At 40.2% G+C, this 23,873-nt stretch overlaps 2 protein-coding genes across 3 annotated transcripts; one reads left to right on the forward strand and one right to left on the reverse strand.

Annotated features, from left to right (window-relative positions):
* Positions 1-5,644: 5,644 nt before the first annotated feature.
* LOC115754588 (protein ACTIVITY OF BC1 COMPLEX KINASE 7, chloroplastic) lies at positions 5,645-11,645 on the reverse strand. Of its 2 annotated transcripts, none has more exons than XM_048282733.1 (18): positions 11,266-11,645; positions 10,385-10,977; positions 10,154-10,297; positions 9,857-9,982; positions 9,544-9,631; positions 8,871-8,964; positions 8,504-8,597; positions 8,285-8,339; positions 8,092-8,183; positions 7,803-7,973; positions 7,554-7,610; positions 7,370-7,453; positions 7,176-7,260; positions 6,851-6,912; positions 6,667-6,741; positions 6,465-6,569; positions 6,138-6,279; positions 5,645-5,992 (listed from the first exon to the last, which is right to left on the reverse strand). In XM_048282733.1, the coding sequence occupies exons 2-18, from the start codon at positions 10,958-10,960 to the stop codon at positions 5,931-5,933; spliced, it is 2,112 nt and encodes a 703-aa protein (XP_048138690.1). In that variant the 5' UTR covers positions 10,961-10,977; positions 11,266-11,645; the 3' UTR covers positions 5,645-5,930. The 2 variants fall into 2 exon arrangements, with proteins under 2 accessions (XP_048138690.1, XP_030549519.1); XM_030693659.2 differs by having other exon boundaries at positions 5,645-6,030; positions 11,266-11,634.
* Positions 11,646-19,344: 7,699 nt separating this feature from the next.
* LOC115754593 (nudix hydrolase 2-like) lies at positions 19,345-23,289 on the forward strand. Its single transcript, XM_030693662.2, has 9 exons — positions 19,345-19,863; positions 20,954-21,180; positions 21,285-21,350; positions 21,514-21,651; positions 22,004-22,081; positions 22,165-22,215; positions 22,312-22,346; positions 22,481-22,589; positions 22,892-23,289. Exons 1-9 carry the CDS (start codon positions 19,728-19,730, stop codon positions 23,093-23,095), a joined length of 1,044 nt encoding a protein of 347 aa, XP_030549522.1. The 5' UTR covers positions 19,345-19,727; the 3' UTR covers positions 23,096-23,289.
* Positions 23,290-23,873: the final 584 nt, after the last annotated feature.

Consider the following 23,873-nt stretch of genomic DNA (forward strand, 5'->3'; position numbering starts at 1 on the left):
CTCCATCGCGATCGGTCGATGGGCGAGCTCAAGTCTTGCCGGCCTTGAGCTCCCCGAGGTTTGGCGAGCTCGAGACTCCTAGGCTCGCCAAATGAACCAACCGGCCGGCATCAAGACCCGGTGTGCGGCGTGGGTAGAAGTACAAAGAAAAAGAAAGAAAAAAATAAAATCAAATATTAAATATAAGGTTTTTAAAACTTACAAAATCCGAGAGAAGTAATTCCAAAAGTGTTTTCATTTCTTCATATTGATGAATTCACTTCATCGAATTTTGTGCATGAATTTTCTATTGACCGAAAAATATTTTTTGTTGACTAAGTCAATTTCGACGCGCCGTCTAATTTTCGAAAAAAACTTTCACTTAAACAAACGCTCCTAAGGCTCTATTCGTTTAGCGAAAAACAACTTTCGGCAAAATATTTTCTGAATTTTCAAACGTTTGTTTCATGGAAAATAGATAAGTCAAGTAAAACATTTTCCACTCGTGAAAAAAAAAAAAACACATTCAAAAGTGGGGGAAAATGATTTCCTCTTTCGATGAGAGGAAATCATTTTCCCTCATCTTTGCTCCCTCTATATCTTCACCTTCATTTCCTTTTTAAATACTTAAAAAAATCAATCTTTTTTATAATTTTTATTTTTTTGATCTCATTCAGTTTCTTTTTAATTATTTTGGTTTTTCCTTTCTTTTTTTCTTTTTTTCCTTCTTTCTCGGTTGGGGGCTGGCCTATGGTGAGGTTCAAGCTTGCATGAGGCCAATCAATAGCGTCGCTTTGGCCAGCGATCGACTAAAGAAGAAAGGAAAAGAAAAAAAATAAAAAATAAAAAATAAAAAAATGAGTAAAAAGAGTACACGGAGCAAAATTAAATTTTTCATACTAAACGTCGGAAAATATTTTCCATTTTATTTTCAGGTTTTAGCCGATCATCGAAAAATATTGTCATTTTTTTGGAAAATGACTTTCAGGAAAATATTTTCTAGAATCACCTCATTTTTTCGCGAAAAAAAGTAATGTTTATATGTATTAAGGTCGATTCATGAAGACTGATATTGTGAATGATGAGGAAATTCTTACTAAGGATACAACTTTGCCGCTTAAACACCGGTTGAAATTTCTCGCATGTTTTGTTAAGGCTTTTCATTATTTTTTACTTGCATCCACCACAAATTTATCTACCTATGGGATTTATTCATAAACTTGGATCCTTCATCATCTATTCTTATCGTGTTGGCTGGCGCGAAAAGACCTAATTTGACGGCTCACTCTTTATATTAACTCCCAATCAGCAAGTAGAGATAATATCCTGCTCAAATCGCCGCGACGATTGATTTCTTTGGAATTATTTCGCTTTGAGAAAATGAGGAAACAAGGGGGGCTTGAAGATGGGCGGGGAATATCTTTTTAAAATTTGTCTGGGAAGGAAATGAAGAGAAAGTTTTAAAGCCGGCTGCAATTTCTCCCCATGTTCTCTCTCCCTTCGGCTAAAAGTCGCTACTTCTAACTCAGAATACAAGAAACGTTTCGGAAAATGATATTTGTAAGAACGAAAGCCGACCCATTCGATAAGCACACTGAGACATTATGCTACGCTGTCCAAAACATAACAAACTTAACTCTCGGAGTCGATGCGGCTAGTTAGAGTATTAGAAGACTTTCGAATTTAGGAATTATCTTCGATAGAGTTCGCCTTTGAACTTAATTGGCGCGTGAGCGGTCCTACGTTGGATGAATTCTTAAGCAGTTGGATTTGAGGGCTCGTGTCTCTTGGATCATGAAAGATCTCTTTTTGATGAGTTTGGCCAGAGACGCTTGAGAGTCCAAGAGGAAAAGTGCAAGCAATGTAAAACAAAAACAAAAAGGGCTGCAAAAATTTAATGTTGGGGAGGGAGGGGGAGTTGGTAAGGATAGTCAAAAAAGAGCAGCAGCGTCCATCTCCTTTAGGCGTCCGCCGACTAAACAAGTGGACAACCCGCCAAATCGGCGATTTATTCGTCACGTGACGCCCCGACAACGACGCCTCGCACGTGTCGGAAGTCCGGTTGTCGGGCACGTAGATGCCCTCGCATTGGTTTTTAGCTTTAACAACCGAGAGAGAAAGAGAGAGAGACATTGATTTGATTTGGTGGTGGCAATGACAATGGACCGATGGAGGAGTAATTTGGCGTCACAGGACATGTAAATACGAGAGAGATGGGTGGGAGGTGCTTACCGGCCCAACTCCGATGATAAATGAGCTTGATATCGTGGGCAGAAAAGTACGGAATCCTGCTCCCGATAAAGGTGTGAGCGTCCGGAGGAACCGCCCCGAGATATGTAGGGATGCCCCCTAAATTTATGAGCATCAGAGGACTTTTATAGTTTAAATTCGTATGTCTCCATCGGTTGTTTGTGTTTGAGTCCATAAATAACTATCGACATATATGTTGATTGTCGATTGTAATTGAGTGATGTAATGAGAGCTGCGATATACTAATTATAGTGAAATCCTCCGTTAGATGTAGCCTTAAATTAAGGGTAAATCAGGATAAATCTTGTGTTGATTTTTCTTTCTTGCTTTACACTTTACTTTATTGTGATTTGGCGCCGAATCTTAACAGAAATAGCATTTTTAATGAAGTCATTTGTGTCGAGATATACGCATGAGTTGTGTTAGAAAAATCATGAATCGGATAATTGGTGCGACGTTAAGTAGTTAATATGTCTTAATTATTGGCCCATAATTCCTTGAATTGAACTTTTGAGTAAACACGAGTCCAAACAAATATGTTGACGGTCCTTACCCAAAAAAAAAAAAACAAATATGTTGACGGAGCTTGGACTAGGCTTCCTCTTGACCGTCTCTCGAGGACAAGCCTCATGGTTCGGAAACATATCATGAATTAACAAATTGAGACATCTTGGTCCATGTATTGGTTTTTTTACTGCGCACTCCCAACAATGTGAGTCGCGACTAGTAAAGCAAGCGCCATTCATGTCGCCAGAAAATTTAAGAAATAGAACGATACCTGGACTTTTCCTTCTATGCAGTTACTCGAGATGATCGAATTTTCGAATTCAAAGTCGAAATAGTGATTTTTGAGATTTATTTTTGGGGGAGGGTTTTGATCAGGAAAAAAGGGTCATGAAAACATGTCCAAATCCACAACCCAAGGTTTCACCTAATGACAAAGTCAACGCAAACAGTCCAAGCAAAGAACTGCAGTGGCCATGGCCAAGCCAACTTTGATTGACTTGACTCGCGTAGGTCCAAGAAGTGGAATTCTTTTTAATGGATATATGCTTCTTAAATTTGGTCTTTCCCTTCACACTGACTTCTAAGAGTGGGTTTGGTTCGGCATTTTCAATGAGCTTTCAGCCCTCAAAATCTATTGGGAGAATGCTGAAACATTTGGTTTAGCTTTAAGCCAGCATTTGACCAAATGCTGGCAATGCTAAGAGATTTTTTTCCTTCCAAAACTAACCTCATCAATTCCCTATATTTTCGATTTTGCCCCATTTTTTACTATTTATCTTCTTCGTTGGTCCGGGAATGGGTAATTTTTTAATTAAAAATTAAAAAATTGTATTCAAAATCCCTTTGGAATGTTATTTTTACCAAATACCATTTAACTCAAAACCCATTTTCAAATGAGATTTTACCAAACGTAATTAGCATTTTCCTAAATCCCTTTAAATTGAAGGCATTTGCATTTCTTCAAAACTCATTTCAAATGTTGAACCAAACCTACCTTAAGTAGGCCGGCTACAACTTCCTCCTGCATTTAGAATATGGCGTTGGAACATCCAACAAAAAGAGTATAAGAAATTTCAATCTAAAGCTTAAAATAATAAATGGAACGAGACCACACATATATAAAGAACACATAAATATTGTTGTCGTATGAAATTAAACAGGTGGGGGCAGACGGACAAGCGAAATAATCTGAGGCAGAACAAAATCGTAAACTTGCAAGCAAAGGGAGACATTTAAACCTCATTGTCAAAGGATGTCAGATATTTCAACACTCTTCTCACGTGGATGCACAGTAGAAAAAGGGCCGAACCTGACTCCGATGCAATATTAAACGAACAATGAGGATAGGATAGTTAAACGCCCCCATCTCTCGTGGAAGTGGATTAGGAACGATGCATGAAATTTGATGAATCGAGGACTGCACATGCGAAAGCCGGAATAGATGCCAAAAAGCTTAAACTAATAAATGAATGTAGGACACATTATGTGTGGAAATCTCGTAAATCAATTATGTGAGATACTTTAACATATTAATTTTTCTACGAATTCTCAATGATCGAGCGCAGTCGTCCAATTGGCAAATGGCACAAAGAGGGCGTGAATTTTTATGCGTGTGGAACGTTGTGATTTCAATTTGATTTTTATGATATCCCAAGTCAAAGTTCTACCAACTTAATTATTAAATTAAAAAGTCACGGGTGCCTTTTGCTGACTTGACAGCGACTCATTCCATCTTCAATGGAGTTTGGCAGGCAAAATTGCTTTTTAGCACTCGCATGAAAATGCTTGAACATCTTTAATTGAGAAACCAAAAATGACACCCAAGAGGTTGACCCATGAATTGCTTATCACCCTACCCTACTGGACTCGACTCGACTCAAAGTCGTCGCTCTCGAGCAGCTTGCCGTTTAGTAATAATACCATATATATGTTGTCGTACCAAAAGAAAACAAGCCAACATTAAATGCCATCAATTTTTGGTGGAATTACCATTCTTTAGGCATCCCACGCGTCCCTAGTCACATAATAAAAAGACGAAAAAAAAAATGGGACCAACAATATCAAGAAGAAATATGGAGATTCGGCCATTTAATCTATACTTCGACAGTCTGTTGAAACGATTAAGTTTATTGCACTTAATTGAACATATAACTTAGAAAACCACGGAGAAATTACAAAAAGATGGTATCCGTTTGATTCTTCCATGTGAAACTACAAGTTCTTTTCACTTTAAAAATGCCTAGCTTACCCTATCAAATAATCAAAGCGAAAAAGAAGAAGAAGAAGAAGCAATTTCCTTCACCAACCTTAGCGATTGCGTACACTGAACAAACGACCCCATGCCATGAGGTGGGAAAACATTGACTACACACAATGATAGAAAACTACTTTGACTCCTCAACCGGCCTTTGATGACCAAGTGAATCATGCTTCGACAAATGAGTGAGCGTTGAGTAGACATTTGAGTGAGTTTCTAGTATGACTTCTTGGACTTTTCTTCCTCCATAATTTCGGTTTTTTTTTTTTTCAAAAAAAAGTTCAGAATAGCTCCTCACAACGACATGTTAACATGATTTCAACTCTATTTAAATTATCGAAAAAAATGAGACGAGTTTTGTAATCGTTTTCCATGTAATCTATAACAATTTATCAAGTAGAAAGACTGTAAATATTAGAGGAAATAGTGTGAAAGCACTTGATTCAGAAGAACTATGAAATATCGAACATGTCTAGAGTTTTCTTCTTCGGTCGACAAGGGATATCGCTTTATGTGAGCCGATCCCGGGTCGCTGAAGTATCCCCCGCTAACTCATGGGCCGCGTACGATGTGAGCGGAAACCCGGGTATTTGTCCAAACACGGGATGCATAAATGCAAAGATAAGCAAAATTCCCACGAAAAGAAGAAGATTGGACAATATTTGGCTCATTTCTTTGGCACTGAATCTGCATAGATTTTGGCACAAAAAAGGCTCTCTTTCTATTATTTGAACCAATGTCTGGCAATGTGGAGAAATTAAGCTGTAGTATTATCATTGCATATCTCTTTTTCCCTATTTTAGATCTTCTGCATCAGAGCCTATGAACAGGTCAAGTGAAAAAATTATATGTAGAGAAGCTATGCTTGGGCAAGAATACAATGAGTTAACAGTAGTATGCTAAACAATGGAGATTAAGATGCCTTGTAGGGGCGAGATCACTTCGATTTCGGGTGCTCGCCGATCATATCATCTTCTCGAACTTGTCCAACCTCCTCACCCGTTGCATCGACCTCAACAACAATGTGAAAAATATTCCTGGATTTGCACATAGGTTTTAAAAAGAACCATTTAGCAACATTAATGGTGGAAAGAAGAACATTTTGTCTCAATGTAAAAGAGGGTGTTAATGAATGATGAAGAACCTGCTCCAATGAATGAGCCGTTCGCGAAAATCTGACTGCCTTGGCTAGTGAGAGTAACTCCTAAGTTTAATAGCGTTCCTCCAAAGACTGTATACATGGTGGCCATCTGAAGTATCGTTGCTTTCTGAGCCGCTCTTTCAGACTGGACAAACCGAGAAGAAAACCAGTCATTTCACAAGCTCTTGGAGTTAACTTGTGTTAATGGCATCAGAAGCAGATAAAAGGGTCTCTTGGAGCTCCTATGCCTAACCAAAATCTTGTCAAGTAACGAATTGCGAACGTAACAAATTCATCGATGCCATGGTTAAAGTAGGAATAGTAAAATACCTCCAGCACCCGGACTCTGAGTTTTAAATCCCCCGACTCGAGTTGATTCAAAATCTCCTCTATCCGCTGGACTCTGTAAGGCATGCTTACGGTGGAGGTTCTGGCCTGAATGTGTGTACATGGTTGCTCTCAGTACAAATTCTCATCAAATAAGAAAAACAAATGGTCAGAAATTCATATCTAGATGGACTCAAAACCATACATCATCAGCTTGCTTCCTTATCTGCTGCACGAGTTGCACGCCAGTCTGTTGTCGCTGTCTTATATCCAGAAGCTCCTGCAGGCACGAGCGCATGATTATCATTTGGTAGTGGAAACGGGTTACTAATCATAGGAAACTACTAAGAAGAAAGCCATAAATTGGCTCCTGGGAAAAACAGTGGTACCTGAGCATAAGGGGCGGCAATCTTTGCAAAGGAAAAATTGGGGTCGAGGGTGTAGCCAATACCTGCAATATGAATATGACAGTTATAGCACGACACACAAAGGTCAACCTCATCACATTTAGATATTGCCATCTCTTTTAAGACAGAAGGAAGACTTGAGTATATTGGCATATTTTGCTCTTATGGGCAAAAGAGGACATAGCTTGTCCATCAAGAATTATCCAATAACCAGGGAAAAAGAAGGGCGTTCGAATTTGAATCATAGGAAGCCATTTTACATTGTAGCAAGAAAAGAATGGATGACAAAGAGAGATAGAGAGAGAACCTTCAAGAGTAGAAAATGCCCTCAAGACAAAGGTAAAAGTAGATGGAAATCTAAACGGCTGATCTTGGGCTATTGCAAACAAATCCTGTCATATAATCGCTGTCACGAATCAGTTTCCTCTATATTTGGCTGTAAAATAATATTACTTCAATTTGGTTTCCCTCGTGAAGCAAATGCACAACTCTTATGCATACCTCCCCAATTGCAGCGAATGTCTGCTGTTGATCCGGTGTCTGGCTTAACAAGTTGTCCAAGAAAAACTTCACGGACCTCCTCACCTGAAGAACATTCAAGAATTGGTGACACAAAATCTCAAAGCAACACAGTTCAAGAACAACAACCAATTCATCGCCTTCCCAAGCAAAACGCATTGCATACCGATGACAGGTCTCCGGTCGGCTGAAGCGCTCCAAGATCAATAAGGCTATGCATAACCTGTGCAATCACTGCTCGTGAGATTAACTTCAGCAATGCAGCATAACCAGTGAAGCCAATTCATTGTGGTTTTGAACATTCCTAAGTTTGCATATGTTTGTGGTATCATTAGCATCTAATGAAAGATGGATAATTAAGTTTTGGAAGCAGGCATAACAAGTTTATTTGCACTGATAAGTGATCTGCACAAACCTTTTTTGCATCTTTCTCATAGACAGCATAGAAAAGTTCAAGCAACCTTTCGCGGGTGAAAGATTTGATCTCCCCCATCATTCCAAAATCGTAGTAGATGATCGCTTCATCCACGTCAATAGCAAGATTTCCAGGGTGGGGATCAGCATGAAAGAAACCAGTTTTCAGTATCTGCATCATTTTATTTCATGACATCATCCAGCTGTCTGATGGAATCGACCAACAAAAACTGCATATGGCTTTCACCATCAAGAACTGGACTTAAAATACCGGTTTTAGGGTTCTGTACCTGAATCAGATATGCTTCAATAGCACGTGAAGAAATGCGAGAGCGATCAAAACCACGTGAATCAAGCAGATTTAGCCGATCAATCTTAACACCTACAACAGTATAACCAAGATACATGAGCCAGAAGTGGCCATACTGTTAATATAGATGATATTGTCTTGAACCAAAATGAAATTGTGGTCTCAGCAAAAACCTGGTACATACTCCAAGGTCAACACCTTCGACGCAGTATAATCCCAGTAAACCAGCTGCAACAAAAGAAACAAAGAATCATTTTACAGTACCGAGAAGCCAAAAGAACAGAATAACAATGGCTGCACTGTCTGTGAAAGTTAAATGCATCTCCATGTGTAAGTAGCAGTAGCAAAATACATGGCTAAAGTAGTTGGTAAGCTGTAGAGGGAAAACCTACAGGCACTCGGACCCACTTAACATTCCGAAAATCTCGGCGGAATTTATCAGCATTTTTGCCTTCATTGATGTAATCTATCTCTTCAAACAAAATCCTGAAATGAACAAAGTTCAACCGTTCAACTCAAAAAAACAAAATGCATAACATAGAACTTGCTAGACAAGGCAAAGAAGCAAGAGCTCTGTTATCCTACTGAACAGCACAGTGAACATGGATGAGAAGAATTGCATCTTTCGACCGCTTAAAATGAGAATGGTGCCAACACATTGACAAGTAAATAAACACCGCTAAAGTAAGAAGGGGAATGAAGGTATATAACAAAGGCACAACCCAATGACAAAGTAGTATGTTGATTTATTAATCTCACATCGAACATTCTTCATAAATACCAATCCAGTCCCTTGTTGGACCCCCAAGAGTTTCACTTCTCTGAAAGTACTCTGCAATGAGCTTCAAATTGCCTGGCAAGGAAAAAGAAGTCAGAGGCATCAAAGAAACCGTCAAAGCAATCTAACAAATAATTGCTCATAATGTTCATAATATTGTCCTATTAATGCCATATCAGTACTATTACCCAAAACTACTACATCAGAGCACTGAACTTCATGGTAGTAAGAAGTTTCATGCAAGTGCAGAGCTATTACTTTTAGCTGCTCAAAAGAAAAAGCGGCGAGCACCCTTGTCACCCTTGTCATTTTGGCAACTTAAATGCTGTCACATGAGCAAATGCAGAGCCCTGAGCGTGCTCAAGAAAGAGAATTTATGGAACCAAGCATTAGAAGAATATAAGCAAATTTATTTGCTGTATGGCAGAAGATGAATGCAACGACCAGGGCACAGGATGAAGTCTCTTCGGCTAATATCATGCATAAATTCAGACAGCTAAATCCACATCTAACAGCTCATTTATAACACCCCGCATGTTGGGAACAACACTTGGTGATGCCCATAAGGAAAGAAAGGAGAGGAATGAAGCATAAACATTCATGGTACAAGATATTTTATCCAAAGCTGATAATTTGAAAAGAGCTCTCACTTACGCAAATCAATGTCGAAAAGCTTCTTCAAGCCTGGTCTTTGAACCTTTACTACTACTTTCTCTCCATTATGAAGTATAGCTCGATGTACCTAAGTACAAGATCTTTCCAACGTCAAACGAGTAGTATACAATTATCAAGAAAGAATTACTATGATGAGGATGTTGACTACAGAACATGGAAAATCATGACTTTCTGCTGGTTTTAATCCTAATCGATAAAAACGTTTCTCACTGTCATACAGGGAAGTAAACCAAGTATCTAAAAACGTCCAAGGAACTAAGGAAGAGTTAGAAAATAAAAACGGATCAAACACCTGACCAAGACTAGCAGCAGCAATGGGTTGATCCTCAAACTCCTTAAAGATGACATCAACTGGAGCTCCCAGTTCACTCTCGATGAACTCTCTAGCTTTCTTGGGCGAGAAGGCGGGAACTCTGTCCTGGATTGAAAAGAAGATTTGTTTCATATTGCAAATGGTATAGATGCAAAATGTTGTGTAATAGTGGGTCGATGTAGAGCCACCCGAAAAAATCCCAGGCAAAAGCAGAAGAGCAAGAGAACAAAGTCCTTCTTAAAAGCAATCATATCAGAATCAAGAACCATGGCATACCTGCAACTTGGCAAGCTCATCCACAAATTCACGTGGAAATAGGTCGGACCTCGTCGAAGATAACTGGCCAAGTTTAATGAAGGTCGGACCCAGCTGCAGCACACGCTCCCGCAGCCAGGAAGCAGTTTTTCGTCGCCTGTTTTTCTGAGTGGTGAATGTCAATTAGCACCTCAAAATAGAAAATAGAAGTACCAACAGTTGTAAAGAGCATCCAAAAACCTTGAACCACACCTGCTTGTCTTCTGAAATGCCTCCCAAATAAGCCCATGTTGCATTGTCGAGCAAAACGCGGACACGCAGAGATAGAACAAAGGACCAAACATCTATGTTCCTCTGCCAGGAGCTATAGTTTTCATTGGCCCAACTGAATCCTTCGTCTGACGGCAAAACCTTGAGCTCATCCTCGGGCGGAAACTGTTCAGTGCCTCGAACTTTTGGAGTCTTGACAAGGGACAGGGTAGGTTTCCTCTTTACTATGCTCACCCCATTAAGAACTTGCTTCGAACCATTCACTGTCTCTATTTTGTTTCTCCCATTCGGGGCGTTCCTCTTCATTACCTCGCTCGCGGGCACCATCTTGACGGCTCTTCCATTGGTACCCAATCTAGCCGGAGAGTCGGTCTGTCTCATAATCACCCGAAACCTATGAACTCTATTGCCACAGTTCACATTGCGCACTTTTCTCTCAAGTTTCGGGATTTGATTTGATAGGGAACTCGAAAAGCTTAAATCATTATTCGTTCTTCCTTGATTCATCACCTCGGTGTCCCGGCAATAACAGCTCTGAGAAGCCAGTATTGCCGCCATTTAGCAAAAATCAATGCCTGTAAAATTCGACAGGTGAGTCGAAAAGTAAAACACATGATTGGAAAAGATGGAGACTGATTAAATTCGAGAGGCCATTAGATGCAGTCAACTTGCAATTTTGATCAAGAAGAGGCTATACAACAAGAAAGAAAGTCGAAGTTACGGAATCGCAATCAGCAACACAATCGCAGAAAGCCCCCCCACAAGAAACAAAAGTCGCCTTCCCCCTAGTTATATTCTGGAAACAGAAACAGACCAGAAGAAAGACAGGACACCAAGGAAAAAAGAAACAGAGGAATCATTACGTGGGTATGTCAAAATGATTCAGATCCTCAATCCTGCTTACACTTCAAGATCCGACCTTTGCAGTCTGACGATGAGCTCAGAGAGAGTGGGAGCGAGAATGAGATTGGTCTGGCCTTAATATAATAGTTCAAATTGGTGGGTGTGGCGTCAAAGAATAGCTCAAGCAGGTGACTGCCGATGGAGCAAGGAAGGAAGACAAAACGGTCGTGAGGGACCGAGTGGCCTGCCTCGAGAAGCACTGGCGTGCACTCTTTGCTCGGTCCAAACTCGAAACACCAGAACACCAGAGCGTTTGTTCTTGTGGGACTGCTCCGTCTTTTTCTTCACTTTCTTCCTTTCTGTTTCTGGTATTCGGTAAACGACGAGTTTGATATTTGAGGAAATCGATATTGTTTCCGTTCGTGACGATGCAAGTAGAATCTTTCGACGACCGCCATTCGCTTGGTTGGCTCCCGTTTGTTCGGGTTTTCGGGACGAAGAGTAACTGTTGGGGTTGCTTGGCGAGGATGCGAACGTGTCGCGGCCGCTGTCGCAAAAAAAAAATCGGCCCCCACCCAGTCCCGGTGCCGCCACGTGGGGCATGTGACAAGCGCCTCGAGTAGGACCCACCTAACCCCGATGCGGAGCACTTGCTAACGTGATTTGCGGGGATCAAGTTGCCAGATTTTAAATTAAGAAATTGGCATAAGCGACCATTAAGTGAGGCTTAATTGACCTTGACATCTTCGAAATGGAAAACCAAAAGATCCCTTTTATTAAATCAATCGTGATCGCTCGGTTCCGAACGAAACAAAGAAAGCTCGGGGAGAACATCCACCGTCTTTTATCGTGATTTATAGTTACGGCTTATGTAATATAAAATCGGCTTTCGAGACTTACATATCGAGTCTATTTGGCTCTTTTCCTCAAATTCGGCACGTAAGAACACATCGCATGTCCCAACTCCCAATTGGAACATGAAATCCGAAAAGGAGAAGATTTTCTCGACTCCATGAGCTGTTTTATCATCGCATGTTTCCAATGCGCACATGTGCCATGTGAAGTTGGAGGCTAAAATTGACCAGACGGCTACCAATAACTTTCTACCAGCTACACGATTAGCATATGCATGTGCTCCTGCTGACCAAAGGAAACATTGATTTGTTCCTTTCTAGACCACGTGGTTGGATTAACCTTTTTTGTTTGCCGGTAACCAACATTTCTTTTTTTAAATTAATAGGGTCGCTATTGATTTTTTTTTAATCCAAAAAAAATTCACTAGTCACGTGAATTAGTGACTAACCTCGTGTAAAGTCTTAGTCACCTACATCAAAACTAACTATTAATATTGCATAAAACATTAGTTATGTCGAAACTCATCATCTTTTCTTTTTTCCTTTTAAGTACCGGATTATAAGAATCAATAAAAAAAAAAATCGGTTTTTTCATTCGATGAGTTATTAATCATGTAAACTAGTGATTATTTCGATAGATTGAAAGTCGAAATTTCTTGTAGAAAATTACCGATCATGCGACGAATAATTAGCTACGTACTCACAAGTCGGAAAATTTCCTTTGGAAATCCCTAGAAGAGCTAGGAGGGGTTGAAGGGAATGGGACGACATGACATGGAACGGTCCATCGCATGTCTGTTGACATCTAAATTTTGGCTATTCTCTTTAGTCATGAATTTTTGCATAAAAATTAGGGACTAACTTTAGTCCCTAGAAAAAATATTCAAATCATTTTTTATATAGGATAGTTTATTTTATGCATTACGTTTCGAAGATGACAACGAGAAGGACATTGTCGAAGGTTTCTTGACGTCTGCGGTGAAACTGAATGATAGGGACTCCATTAGCGGGACGGTAGTGAGGAGGATTGGTAGTGGTAGTTTTGAAAGGATTCAACCAAAGGAAGTGAATCCTTTTCTTCGCAGGGACATGCAGGGGCTAGGTTGGCCAGTAGGATATCTTCTAAGGTTCATATGGTGCTGTTTATAAGGCTAGAGATAGAAGGATGTCAGAACTTGTCGCCATCAAAGTGATATCAGTTAGAGAAGGGGAGATTTGGAGAACCAGAATTGATTTCTCCAGAATAGATCTTAAACAGAATAGATTTCAATTTGCAAAGCGGGGGAGGTTTTCACACGTCCAAATCCCAAAAGATACGAAAAAGAAAACCGAATAGATTGCAAGGTGAAAGCACGAAATTCTCGGAAAATCCTCACATATCAAAACAGCTCCAACAGTTTTGTACTTCCCTAAAGATACATAGAGAAATCTGATCTGTTTTTGAAAAAAAAGCTCAAGCGGTCTTTGTCTATAAAAGGAACTCACGTCCTTCTTCACTGGGGGACGGGAGAGGATTATTGTGCAGAAGGGGGGGGGGCTTTCGTTGAAAAAGAGAGGGATTCGTCCAAAAAGGGTTTTCGGAGAGAGAGAAGAGTAAGAGGGAAGACTTCCTCGAAAAAGTATCACAGGGGCAGAAAAGTTGGATGAGGTTTTGTTTAAAAACAGAGTGAGTTTCGTCCAGCTAGAGAAAGAGAGAAGTGTGAGCAGGGGGGCTTCGTCCAGTGTGAAGAACAAAAAAAGAATAGAGAAAGGGGATAATATGTTAGTGCAGAAAAGTGAGAGAGAGAGCTTCGTTCAGTGAAGGTAGAAAAGAGGGAGGGCTCAGAAAACTTGGGGAAAAACGAAATGAGTTCGAGACGGAGTTCGAAGGTTTTCCCGCAAGGGTCGAAACCCTCCTCCATTCCAAGCTCGTTAATGCACTGATCCTCCCTTGTGACAAACTCCCCCGCACGAAAGCTCAAACAATCCAAGTCTAGCGAAGGAGCATCGCCTGCAATGATTCGGATGATGCTTGCAGCATTGATGAACCGCTACTGACCTCCATCGGCGGCGCCACCATCAAGTCCAGCGCGAGTCCCTCGTTTGAGCCGATCTTCATCCGCAAGTCCCATCTGGATCCAAACGAGGAACGAAAATCTGAATTTTTTTCAGATTAGGTAAAATTCGATTTCTTCATATTTCATTTCTTTTTTTTATTATTATTATGAGAATATTGGATGATTTTCGTTTAGGAAAATTTTAGCTATGTTTGGGCAAGTCTTATCCATTGATATTGCAATATATGATAATTGCCTATCCGATTTTTTCGGCATCGTTAGCATGTTTTATAGATTAGACAACCGTTTCGAATTAGAAGGGTGATTCCCTACCAACAACGTGCAAATTCGGACTAATCTCGATCCCGAGATTTGTCTCGATGGCACGGGGATTGAGATATATAATCTTAACCACCGGATTTGATTCCTCGATCCAATCCGTTACCTAATTCGAATCGTAAGATATTTTCATAAATGAACATGCATGATTTGATTTGTCACGTAAAATAAAAAATAAAAAAAAAATCCATTCGAAACACCAAAAATATCTCATTCATGTAGATTGCATATAGTTTAGAACATTCTATTCATGTAGATTGAACACATTCATTTTACATATGCACGTCGTTTAGGCCTAGTTGCATAATCACTATGTCATTTTCATGTCGCATTGATTAGTCACGTCATATATTTTGCCACGTCATTAAAGTTTGACATATCCTATGGTTCGGCATGTCATTTTGTCACGTTATTTTTACGTGTCGTATTATACGTTATGTCATAAACTTGATAAGTCATTGATGTCATGTCACATTCATATGTCATTTAGAATAAGGCTCGTTCATTTTAAATTAGTAGATTAGTCTAGTCTAATATAACACGTCATTTAGATTAAATTCATGTCATTTTTGCATAACATGTAGGTTAGAATTCATGTTGCTTTGCATGTCATTAGGATTCAAAAACTTAAAAAAAAAAACCATCACGCATTCATGTCGTGCTAGGATAGCCACCATTTATCAAGTCATTAGAATTGTGTTCTTAAAATACAATTACATTCATGCATTGCATCGCATCATTCATTTAAAAAAAATAAAAAATACACCTTTGGAACTTTAAATCACAATCTTTGAAAGTTGCCGACTCAGATAATTTTCATTGAAATGAAAGGTACCGAAAGGGCGTTAATAGAAATATTAGCGTAACCAAGTTCCTAAACTCAATGAATCTCTGGTTCGTAGGAATAAAGTATTTCTCCCGATACTTTATTTAGGTGACTAATCAGCCTACCATAAAATGATTAGTGGCGACTCCAATTTGAAAATCTTTTTGCTTATTAAATAGTGAACCATAAGTTGCGACTTGGTATGGACTTGGGAGAGTCCGAGTTAAGTTAATTAGATAATTAGCTTGATAATCCATTAGCTTAGAAACCTGGTTTTTAGGTCGCGACAATGTCCAATTTCAAACCCACGCCTGTGTAAGGACAAAAGGCCCAATATCGGCCCAATAGCAAACTGAGGGCCCATGACCTGGGCCATCCTAAAAACGGCCCAGAGAAACACATTCGATCCATCATGCTTAGCGGGACTTCGCCTGTAGAATAACAATGCTCATTGGGTTTCTGGTCTAGCATAGCAAAATGAATTAACTGGACGACGCTTTAATGGTCAGTGGGGATCCTGAGGAATAATTCGTGTAGCCAGAGAATCAAAGTTCAGAATTGGAAAAATCCAACTTGAACTCCGTCACCACCACCACCACCGTCCTCATTGTGTGGACAAGGGACCCCGGGCCCCGGACCCGAGTCCACGGAGGCATGCTCCTGTCGTTAGAACACTGCTGGCGCCAAAATATAAACACCAAGCAACCACGAATACAAAACAATTTTTGCTTGAAAAATCTCCTCGACATGAGGAGATAAAAAAAAGAAAAAAAGATACCATCGGACGGAAGTCCACCCAAAATCTTTACTATCAACAAATTGGGTGAACAAATCGGTTACAACATCAAGAACACCATTCTTTGCAATGCGGGCGAAATTCACAAGAGATCAAAGATAAACCTCACTAAAACACAGGTTCAGCTCCACTTATGAAAAAAAAAAAACTCGATGAAGGAAGGTCGAGATGAAAATCAAACCGATCAGATTCGAGAACAATGTATTATAGAGAGGCCCACTAAATTTCAAACTGGGCTGCCAAAGCCCATAGGCGAAACTCACTTCCCCTCAACGAACCGTGTTGCTTCACCTCCCTAAATCCATTCGAACCTCTTATGAGATGAATATTATATTTATTTTGTTATCTTCTTTTTTTTTTTATGGTCGCATTTTCATTTTCCTACGTTCATATTAATGCGTGTATTTCCCCTTGAAAGTATTAAAATCAATCATATTCTCAATATTATTAGCACATGACGTACACGTTCGCTTGGAATATATTGCTTTTTGCACGTCTACAGCCCAACGTCTTGGGAATAAAGACACCGACCGTCCTCAATTGTTGTTTTCAATTTGTCGGACTTGGACCAAACCTTTGATTTGTTTTTTTTTTTTTGTCGACTCGTTCGAGCTGGTCGTTCCGTTGAAAAAACTTTAACGGAAATGATGAAATGCCTGTTACGTTGCCGTTAAATGCTGATTGTACTAATATAAATTTCATATTGAAAATAGAATTCTGAAGAAAATAAAAATAAACGAATAAGCACCGGCAGAGGGAAGGGGATGGGCTGCGGTTGCGAAAAAGAGGTGGCCGCACCACCCCCATGCACCAGGGAGGGCTCGCCTGGTCACTTGATCATGCCGCCCCCTTCTTCTCTGTATGTGGGCACAGGCTGCGGCAACGATGGGCCGAGACACCAATGACGGTCCGACCCTCATCGGCAGCTGGATAGTGCCCCCACCACCGTGGAATAAACGAAAAAATTTACCATAAAAGTCATAAACTTATTGTAATTTGTGTCCGGTGAGGGTCGTTGGAGCTCGTCGGCCACCGGACAGGGCCGTGAAGCCTTCCCCTAGCCTTGCCGATCGAGGGCGAAGGTGACCTCACTTGCTGCCGCACCTCGTGATGGTCTAAAGCATGGCCGCGAAGCCCTCGCCGGTCACGGTGGGAAAAGAGGAAAAAAAGAAAAAGAAAAAAAAATACTCACAAATTTTAAAAATATTAAAATTGCACACATTAACGTCACCCCGATCAAGTTGACTAAATTTGCACAAATGCAAAATTTTTAATACTCTATTTACGATAAAAAAAAAGGTTTATGATTGAATTGACACAATTATAATAAATTTATGATCTTTTTGATAATCTTCCCCGAAATAAACTGAAAGAGTTAGGACAACTACGGACTATTTTTATCCTTTTATCTATCGATTCCTACCGAACGCCGTTGATTAATCGCGGATCGGAAATGTACAGGTGCCTCTCCTGAGAACGACGTAATTTTTAAGTTTAATTTGACTCGGGTAGGTTTCATGAAGTTACCGGGAACAAAAAAGGAAGATGGCGGAACGCGTCCCCTGCCATACGTCGTCGTCCTAGACTTCGACCCTCGCGGTCAACTGTTGACTCTGCCCCCATACGCGCTCCAAGAACATCTATCGACGAGAGACTCCCTAAAATTCCAAGCTCGAACCATTCATTTGTCTCGGTCCCGAGATCGAAACTTCCGAGGTCTTTACCATCGCGAAATCAAGACACGTAAAAGGAAGGCCTGGGAAATGAAACGACGATAAGCAATCCCTTTTGCTTTCACTTACCTCGATTTCCTTTCATGTTATCACGCAAGGATAACTTGTAGGTCTTAAGCAGTTGTAACCGCGTGTAGCACTTAGCCAATTTTGCTATGACACCGGCCACGTCGGTTTTTATCATCAAATAGATATGTTTGTCAACCACTTAAACCACTTACTATCGTGTCTCAATAATTATATATTATGTTCATCGATGATCGTTATTCAGAGTCACCGATTAGTTTTACCACTGTCGATTACTTCGTTGTATAACTGTCGGTGACTATCACATCGCTCATTGATAATTATATCGATCTCTTCACCAAACTCTGTATTCGACCAAACCGACTTGGTGTTGAACACAAAGAGCTATGTTTTGGCGTAAATAATTGTGTTATTTTATGTAATCATCATGTAAAGCCTATTATTTATATAAGATTAGTATAATGAAAAACCCTCAATTGATAAATCAGTAATAAATTTATCCTAAATTAATTTTTTGACCACCATAAATTTCAAATTGATATGCGCATGATAAATTTACTCTATGTTAGTTTTCGTTAAAATTTATCATTAAATTGTTGAGTTATATGATACATAACGATTGACGGGTGTATCGGTTTGAGATTTTGACCTTCCGTTTGTCACATGTGTACCGATTTGCGATTCATGGCATAAATTCAACTTAGCAAAAATTAACTTATGGTAAATTTGCCACCTACGTACTAATTTGGGATTTTTTATGGTTAAAAAAGTAGTTTGGGCTAAATTTGTCATACGTGCACTAATTTGACTTTTTTTTGTGGTAAAAAATTAATTTGGAATAAATTTGTGACAGATGTACCCGTTTAGGATTTTTTGTGGTATAGACCTACAAATATATCTCTAACATTTCGTATGTCTAACGTGATTTATTATATGGTTAATATCACGAAAAATCCCAAACCGGTACGCTTGTGACAAATTTACTCCAAACTATTATTTTGATCACATAAAGTTTCAAATTGATACACATATGACAAATTTATCTCAAAGTACTTGTTGACCATCAAAAACCCTAAAGTGATACACTTGTGATAAGTTTACAAAAAAATTATTTTTTTGATTACGAAAAATTTTAAATTGGTATATCTGTGGTAAATTACCCTCCATTAAATTGATCTAATGCCACGAAAAATCAGAAATTGGGTAGAAATCTCAAACAGATACGTCCGCTAACCGTCACGTGTCATCCAACTCAGTAATTTAATGATTAAATTTAACAAAAATTGACTGATGGTAAATTTGTTATAGATGTATCAATTTGGGATAAATTTATTACAATTGTATCAATTTAGAATTTTTTATAGTAAAAAAATAATTTAAAATAAATTTATTATATGTATATCAGTTTGGAGTTTTTTGCGATATTTTTTTTTTTTTTGGGTCAAATTTTTGTGGTATTAACCCTTAATAATAACTCTCATTATTCTTTTGTCGTTCTTGCCGTGTACAAGGGAGAAGACCAATCGCCAATTGACAAAGACGACGACCCAGAACGTTTCAAATTCTAATTCTTTCGAGGCGAGTCTTCTCCGTACTCGGTCTCTGCAACTGCAGGTACGTTGCCCGCACTGCCTAGGCATTCCTGCAATTTCCTTCGGTTCCGTGTCTGCGGAGGTTTGGAACCAGAGCACGAACGTTCACTGCAAATCTTCGAAGACCAGAGGACACGCCATTCCTTGGCATCCCTTCAACTTCGCAGACCCAGATGCCTTTATATAGTTACAGTTTCCGTCTCATCCTTCACTTCGCTTCTCCTTTAGCCGTTGGAGCGATCAGAATACGCTGAAAAAACACTCATCTCCACCCACTTGATGTTTGCGCTGAGGCTCAGAAACATCAGGCCTTTCAACCCACTCCTCCTCGCGCACCAGATCTCCGTACCAAGACCAGCTGTCCAAGGCCACTTTTTCAGTGCTCTGACTCCTTGCAAGCGAAAGGATTTAGTGGGTACGCGTGAATCGTCGCATTGGTTTTCTGGAGTTTTCGTTATTTAATCCATCGTCGGTGACCACGATAAAGCCCAGGGGTGAGCAAAAAAGACTGCCCGGACCGGACCGGGACCAATGATCCGGTTACCGATTTTAGGGGCATCCGGTCCGGTTCCCAGTTCCTAAAATTGGAACCGTTAACCGGGCGGTCCAGTTCCCGGTTCCAAGGCCCCGGACCGGACCGGTCCTCTTTTTTTAAATTTTTTTAAAAGATAAACCTAACGTTTACTTGTTGTTTAGGTTTAGGTCTTTTAGGATTTCTTTACTTCAACGTAGTGCCTCAAACATTTTTTCTTACCTTTACACTGTCCAATCTCCACTTATTTCGTTACACAGACGAGCCTTGAGTCATCTTACCGCTTGTCTCGCCTCAAACTTCATTGGCACCGTCTACAAAGTGTGTATCTATTTTTTGAAACCGCGGACTAGAAACACTTGGAACCGCCCTGGAACCGGACCGGACCAAAGGTCCGGTCCGGTTCCCGGTTCCAAGCGTGGCCGGTCAGGTCCGCGGTTCCGAAAAGTGGGAACCGGGACCACCGGTCCGGTTCCTGATTTTTGATGGGGATCGGACCGTACCGGGAACCGCTCACCCCTAATAAAGCTTGCCCAAAGTGCCCACCTTCTGCGTTTCTTTATATGCTTGATTGATGGACATTCGCAATTTTGGTTGGTTTTTGTGTTTGGTTCTCTTTTTACCAGAAAGTTTTTATTTTTCTTCGTGGGTTTCGCTGTCTTGATGCTCTTGGGCTTTGCGTATCCACTGGAATGCTGGATGAGTGAATAGTGAGGTTCATGGCTGTTTCTGGACACATATAGCGAGAAACAGTACAGGAGAATTCAAGGAGACAAGGAAACATCACCCAAGGGAGTGTTTGGGAGACGAGTTTACTTTTTAAGCCGGAGTCTATTGAAGTCTTCTTCCTCCTCCTCCTTTTTTAATAATAGGGTTCTGGGTATTTTCTATTAGGGTTTATTACTTTACTTTTGAGCTGGAAAATTTGTTTCCGATGTAAATCAGTGGATGAATCGTGGCTTCATTTGTCCAGGTTTCACTCCTAGAGTGCCATTTGCCATCAGATACACGTCCATGAGCGCATCATCAGCTCAGAGGCCAGGCATGGCTGAAAATGATGATGGTGGGATCGAGCAGATTCAACTGCTCGATGGGTCTCAGGATTCATATGGAGGAGTCATAGTGGAGATGAAGGAGCATATGGATGCGGATGTCTTTGCCCCTTTGCTCCGAGCTTCAATATCAAGCTGGACACAACAGGTGCTGGACCTGTGCTTCATCAGGCTTGTCAATTCTTTCTCGATTTGTAAGAATACCACTCTGTTCTACTGTGTTTCTTCTTATTGGGTATCTTTTGGTTGTAGGGGAAGACGGGTGTGTGGATCAAATTGCCTATTGAATATTCACATCTTGTTGACATTATAGTGAAGGTACATATAAATGTGTTTTCTTGGCAAAGAATTAGTATTGGCCCCTGTGAGATTTACTTCACCTTGACAGCCGATACTTGTTAAATCGCTTTCTAGCAGAAAGTTTGATTGGTTTAAGTATGGAATAGACGGTTCATTGAAATATAGTCTGGTAATTTGGCAGGAAGGATTTAGGTACCATCATGCTGAACCGAATTACTTGATGCTTGTTCGCTGGCTTCCTGAGACCACTGATACTATTCCTGTGAATGCTTCACATAGAGTGGGCGTTGGTGCTTTTGTCTTGAATGGTAAAGGAGAGGTAACTTTCTACCTTGCCATTGTCCCACTTCTTGCATTTGCCCTTTTTAAGACTATCTAATAGGAAGATGTAAAAAGATAGAAATGTAACATTGGATTTGCTCATTCAGTTGTTCTTAGAAGTTCGGAGTCGGACCGGACACTTCAGTAAGACTAGAGATGTGCAGTTCATGAAATCAGCCTGCTTGATAGGCATTAAATCCTTCAGAAGGATAGATAGGACCACGCTAATTTCTCCTGGGAAGAAAACATATGCACGCCTTTGCTCTGCCTTACCTTGTTTTCATCGTGATTCTAATGCAACCAGACACTCAATGCTTCAAAGAATTTAAATAACATGCCTCCCTTTCTAGATGCTTGTAGTCCAAGAGCATACTGGAAGGTTCCAAGGTACGGGTGTATGGAAACACCCCACTGGAGTTGTGAACGAGGTGAGTTTGTTTAAGACATCAAGTGCTACATAAGAAGTATCAATATGTATTGCAATGGTTTGACTGTGACTCTATCTCCGTAGGGTGAGGATATATGTCAAGCTGTTGTCAGGGAAGTAAAGGAAGAGACAGGAGTAAGTGATGAGTTCTATGTCGTATAGAAAGCTGATTCTCTGAGGCATTTCACCTTGAGAATTCCAATTAAAGCCTTATTCTTTTATGCTCTACAGGTAGACACTAAATTCGTCGAAATCCTCTGTTTCAGGTAAAGAAGATCCTGTATTTCAGATTGTGGTGTATCAATAGTTTTGGTCCTCATTTAGATTTCTGTGTTTAGCCTTCTGATGTTCGAATTTGCTTTCGCTTTTCTCACATACTATCTCTTATGTTCGATCGCAGGCAAAGCCACAAATCATTCTTCACAAAGTCAGATTTGTTCTTCCTTTGCCTGCTTCATCCAGAATCATCTGCTATTGAGAAACAGAATGTAGAGATCGAGGCAGCCCGGGTAAATTGCAGACTTGCATATCTTCTTGATTTTGGTGGAAGTATAATTTAATCATTGCTTGGGCTGGTCTTGTACAACACTCGGCTGTGTGCTTGAATCTTGCATTCTTGCTCATTTGTGCTAAACGATGAATCTAGTAAAACTCGATGTCTAATTTCTTAAGCACATCAACGATGATTGGCTTAACTGAATATCTGTTCCAATCCACCCATTTACTAGGGGTGTTGAAAGATGATAATTCATTAGTTCTTTCTTTGGCCAAATTTATGAACTGAACTAGATGGAATTCGTCTTGATGACAGTGGATGCCAATTGAGGAGTATGCCGCACAACCTTTCATTGTCGGAAACAAGCAATTCAGTTTCATGGCCAAGATATGCTTGGCGAAGGCTCATCATGGCTACCCTGGTTTCGCTGCTTTGGCCACGACTACTGGGAGGGGCAAAAGGACTTACGTTTACTGCAATAACCCTGAAATTGTGGAGAACTCCGGAAGTTCTCTTTAATTCCTGGGTTGTGAGCCCCACGTGGGCCTCACGTGTAGGTCTTACAAAATCAAAGGCTAGGATGGACTCAGTCCAGTGGGCCTGGGACTAGGCAAGAATTTTCCGGTTGTGATGTTGCATGAACGTTTGCTTCTTGTGTTATGGATGTACTGAATAAGTTGAACGAAACAGCTTCATATCTTGTTTTTTTGTAATTAGTTTATCAGATTGTGTTTACACAGTCTGGTTTGAGATGATAGTTTTTATATGTAGATTCATTTCTGTCATTGCGATTTCTAAAGGCCTAAACTCGACCTGTGTAAAAGATATTTTATGTGGCCGTGCATATGAAAAAGTCCCTGGGGGTTTTAATTCATCAAAGCTGTGATTTAGCATTCTAATGCATGAACAATTACTTCACTTCCCTTGTATAGCCATGTTTATAAGTGGCACTTCCCTTCTTGGTCTGGTGAAGGGCATTAAAGCATGAAATGAGTAGACACAGAACTGCATCAGTGAGCAAAAGAATCTTACAGGTTAGTCACCTCTAAAATGACTGTACATCGACCATGCTCCATTGAGGAATAAGCTGCAAGGAGTGATGGAAATGGAGAAGAAGACCTCCCCCATAGGCAACTACCTGGTGTAGTTAGGACTCGTGCCTTCATCACTCTGAGCACACTATGGCCGCTTACAAGCACACATCAAAATGCTGATGACTGTAATGCAAGCACACCATCTGTCTAGAAAGAGTAGGCAGCAGTACACCCGCCATTTTCTTTGTTTCGTCTGCACTTTT

Source organism: Rhodamnia argentea, chromosome 1 (genome assembly GCF_020921035.1).
Source record: "Rhodamnia argentea isolate NSW1041297 chromosome 1, ASM2092103v1, whole genome shotgun sequence".
In the NCBI taxonomy this organism is placed as follows: domain Eukaryota; kingdom Viridiplantae; phylum Streptophyta; class Magnoliopsida; order Myrtales; family Myrtaceae; genus Rhodamnia; species Rhodamnia argentea.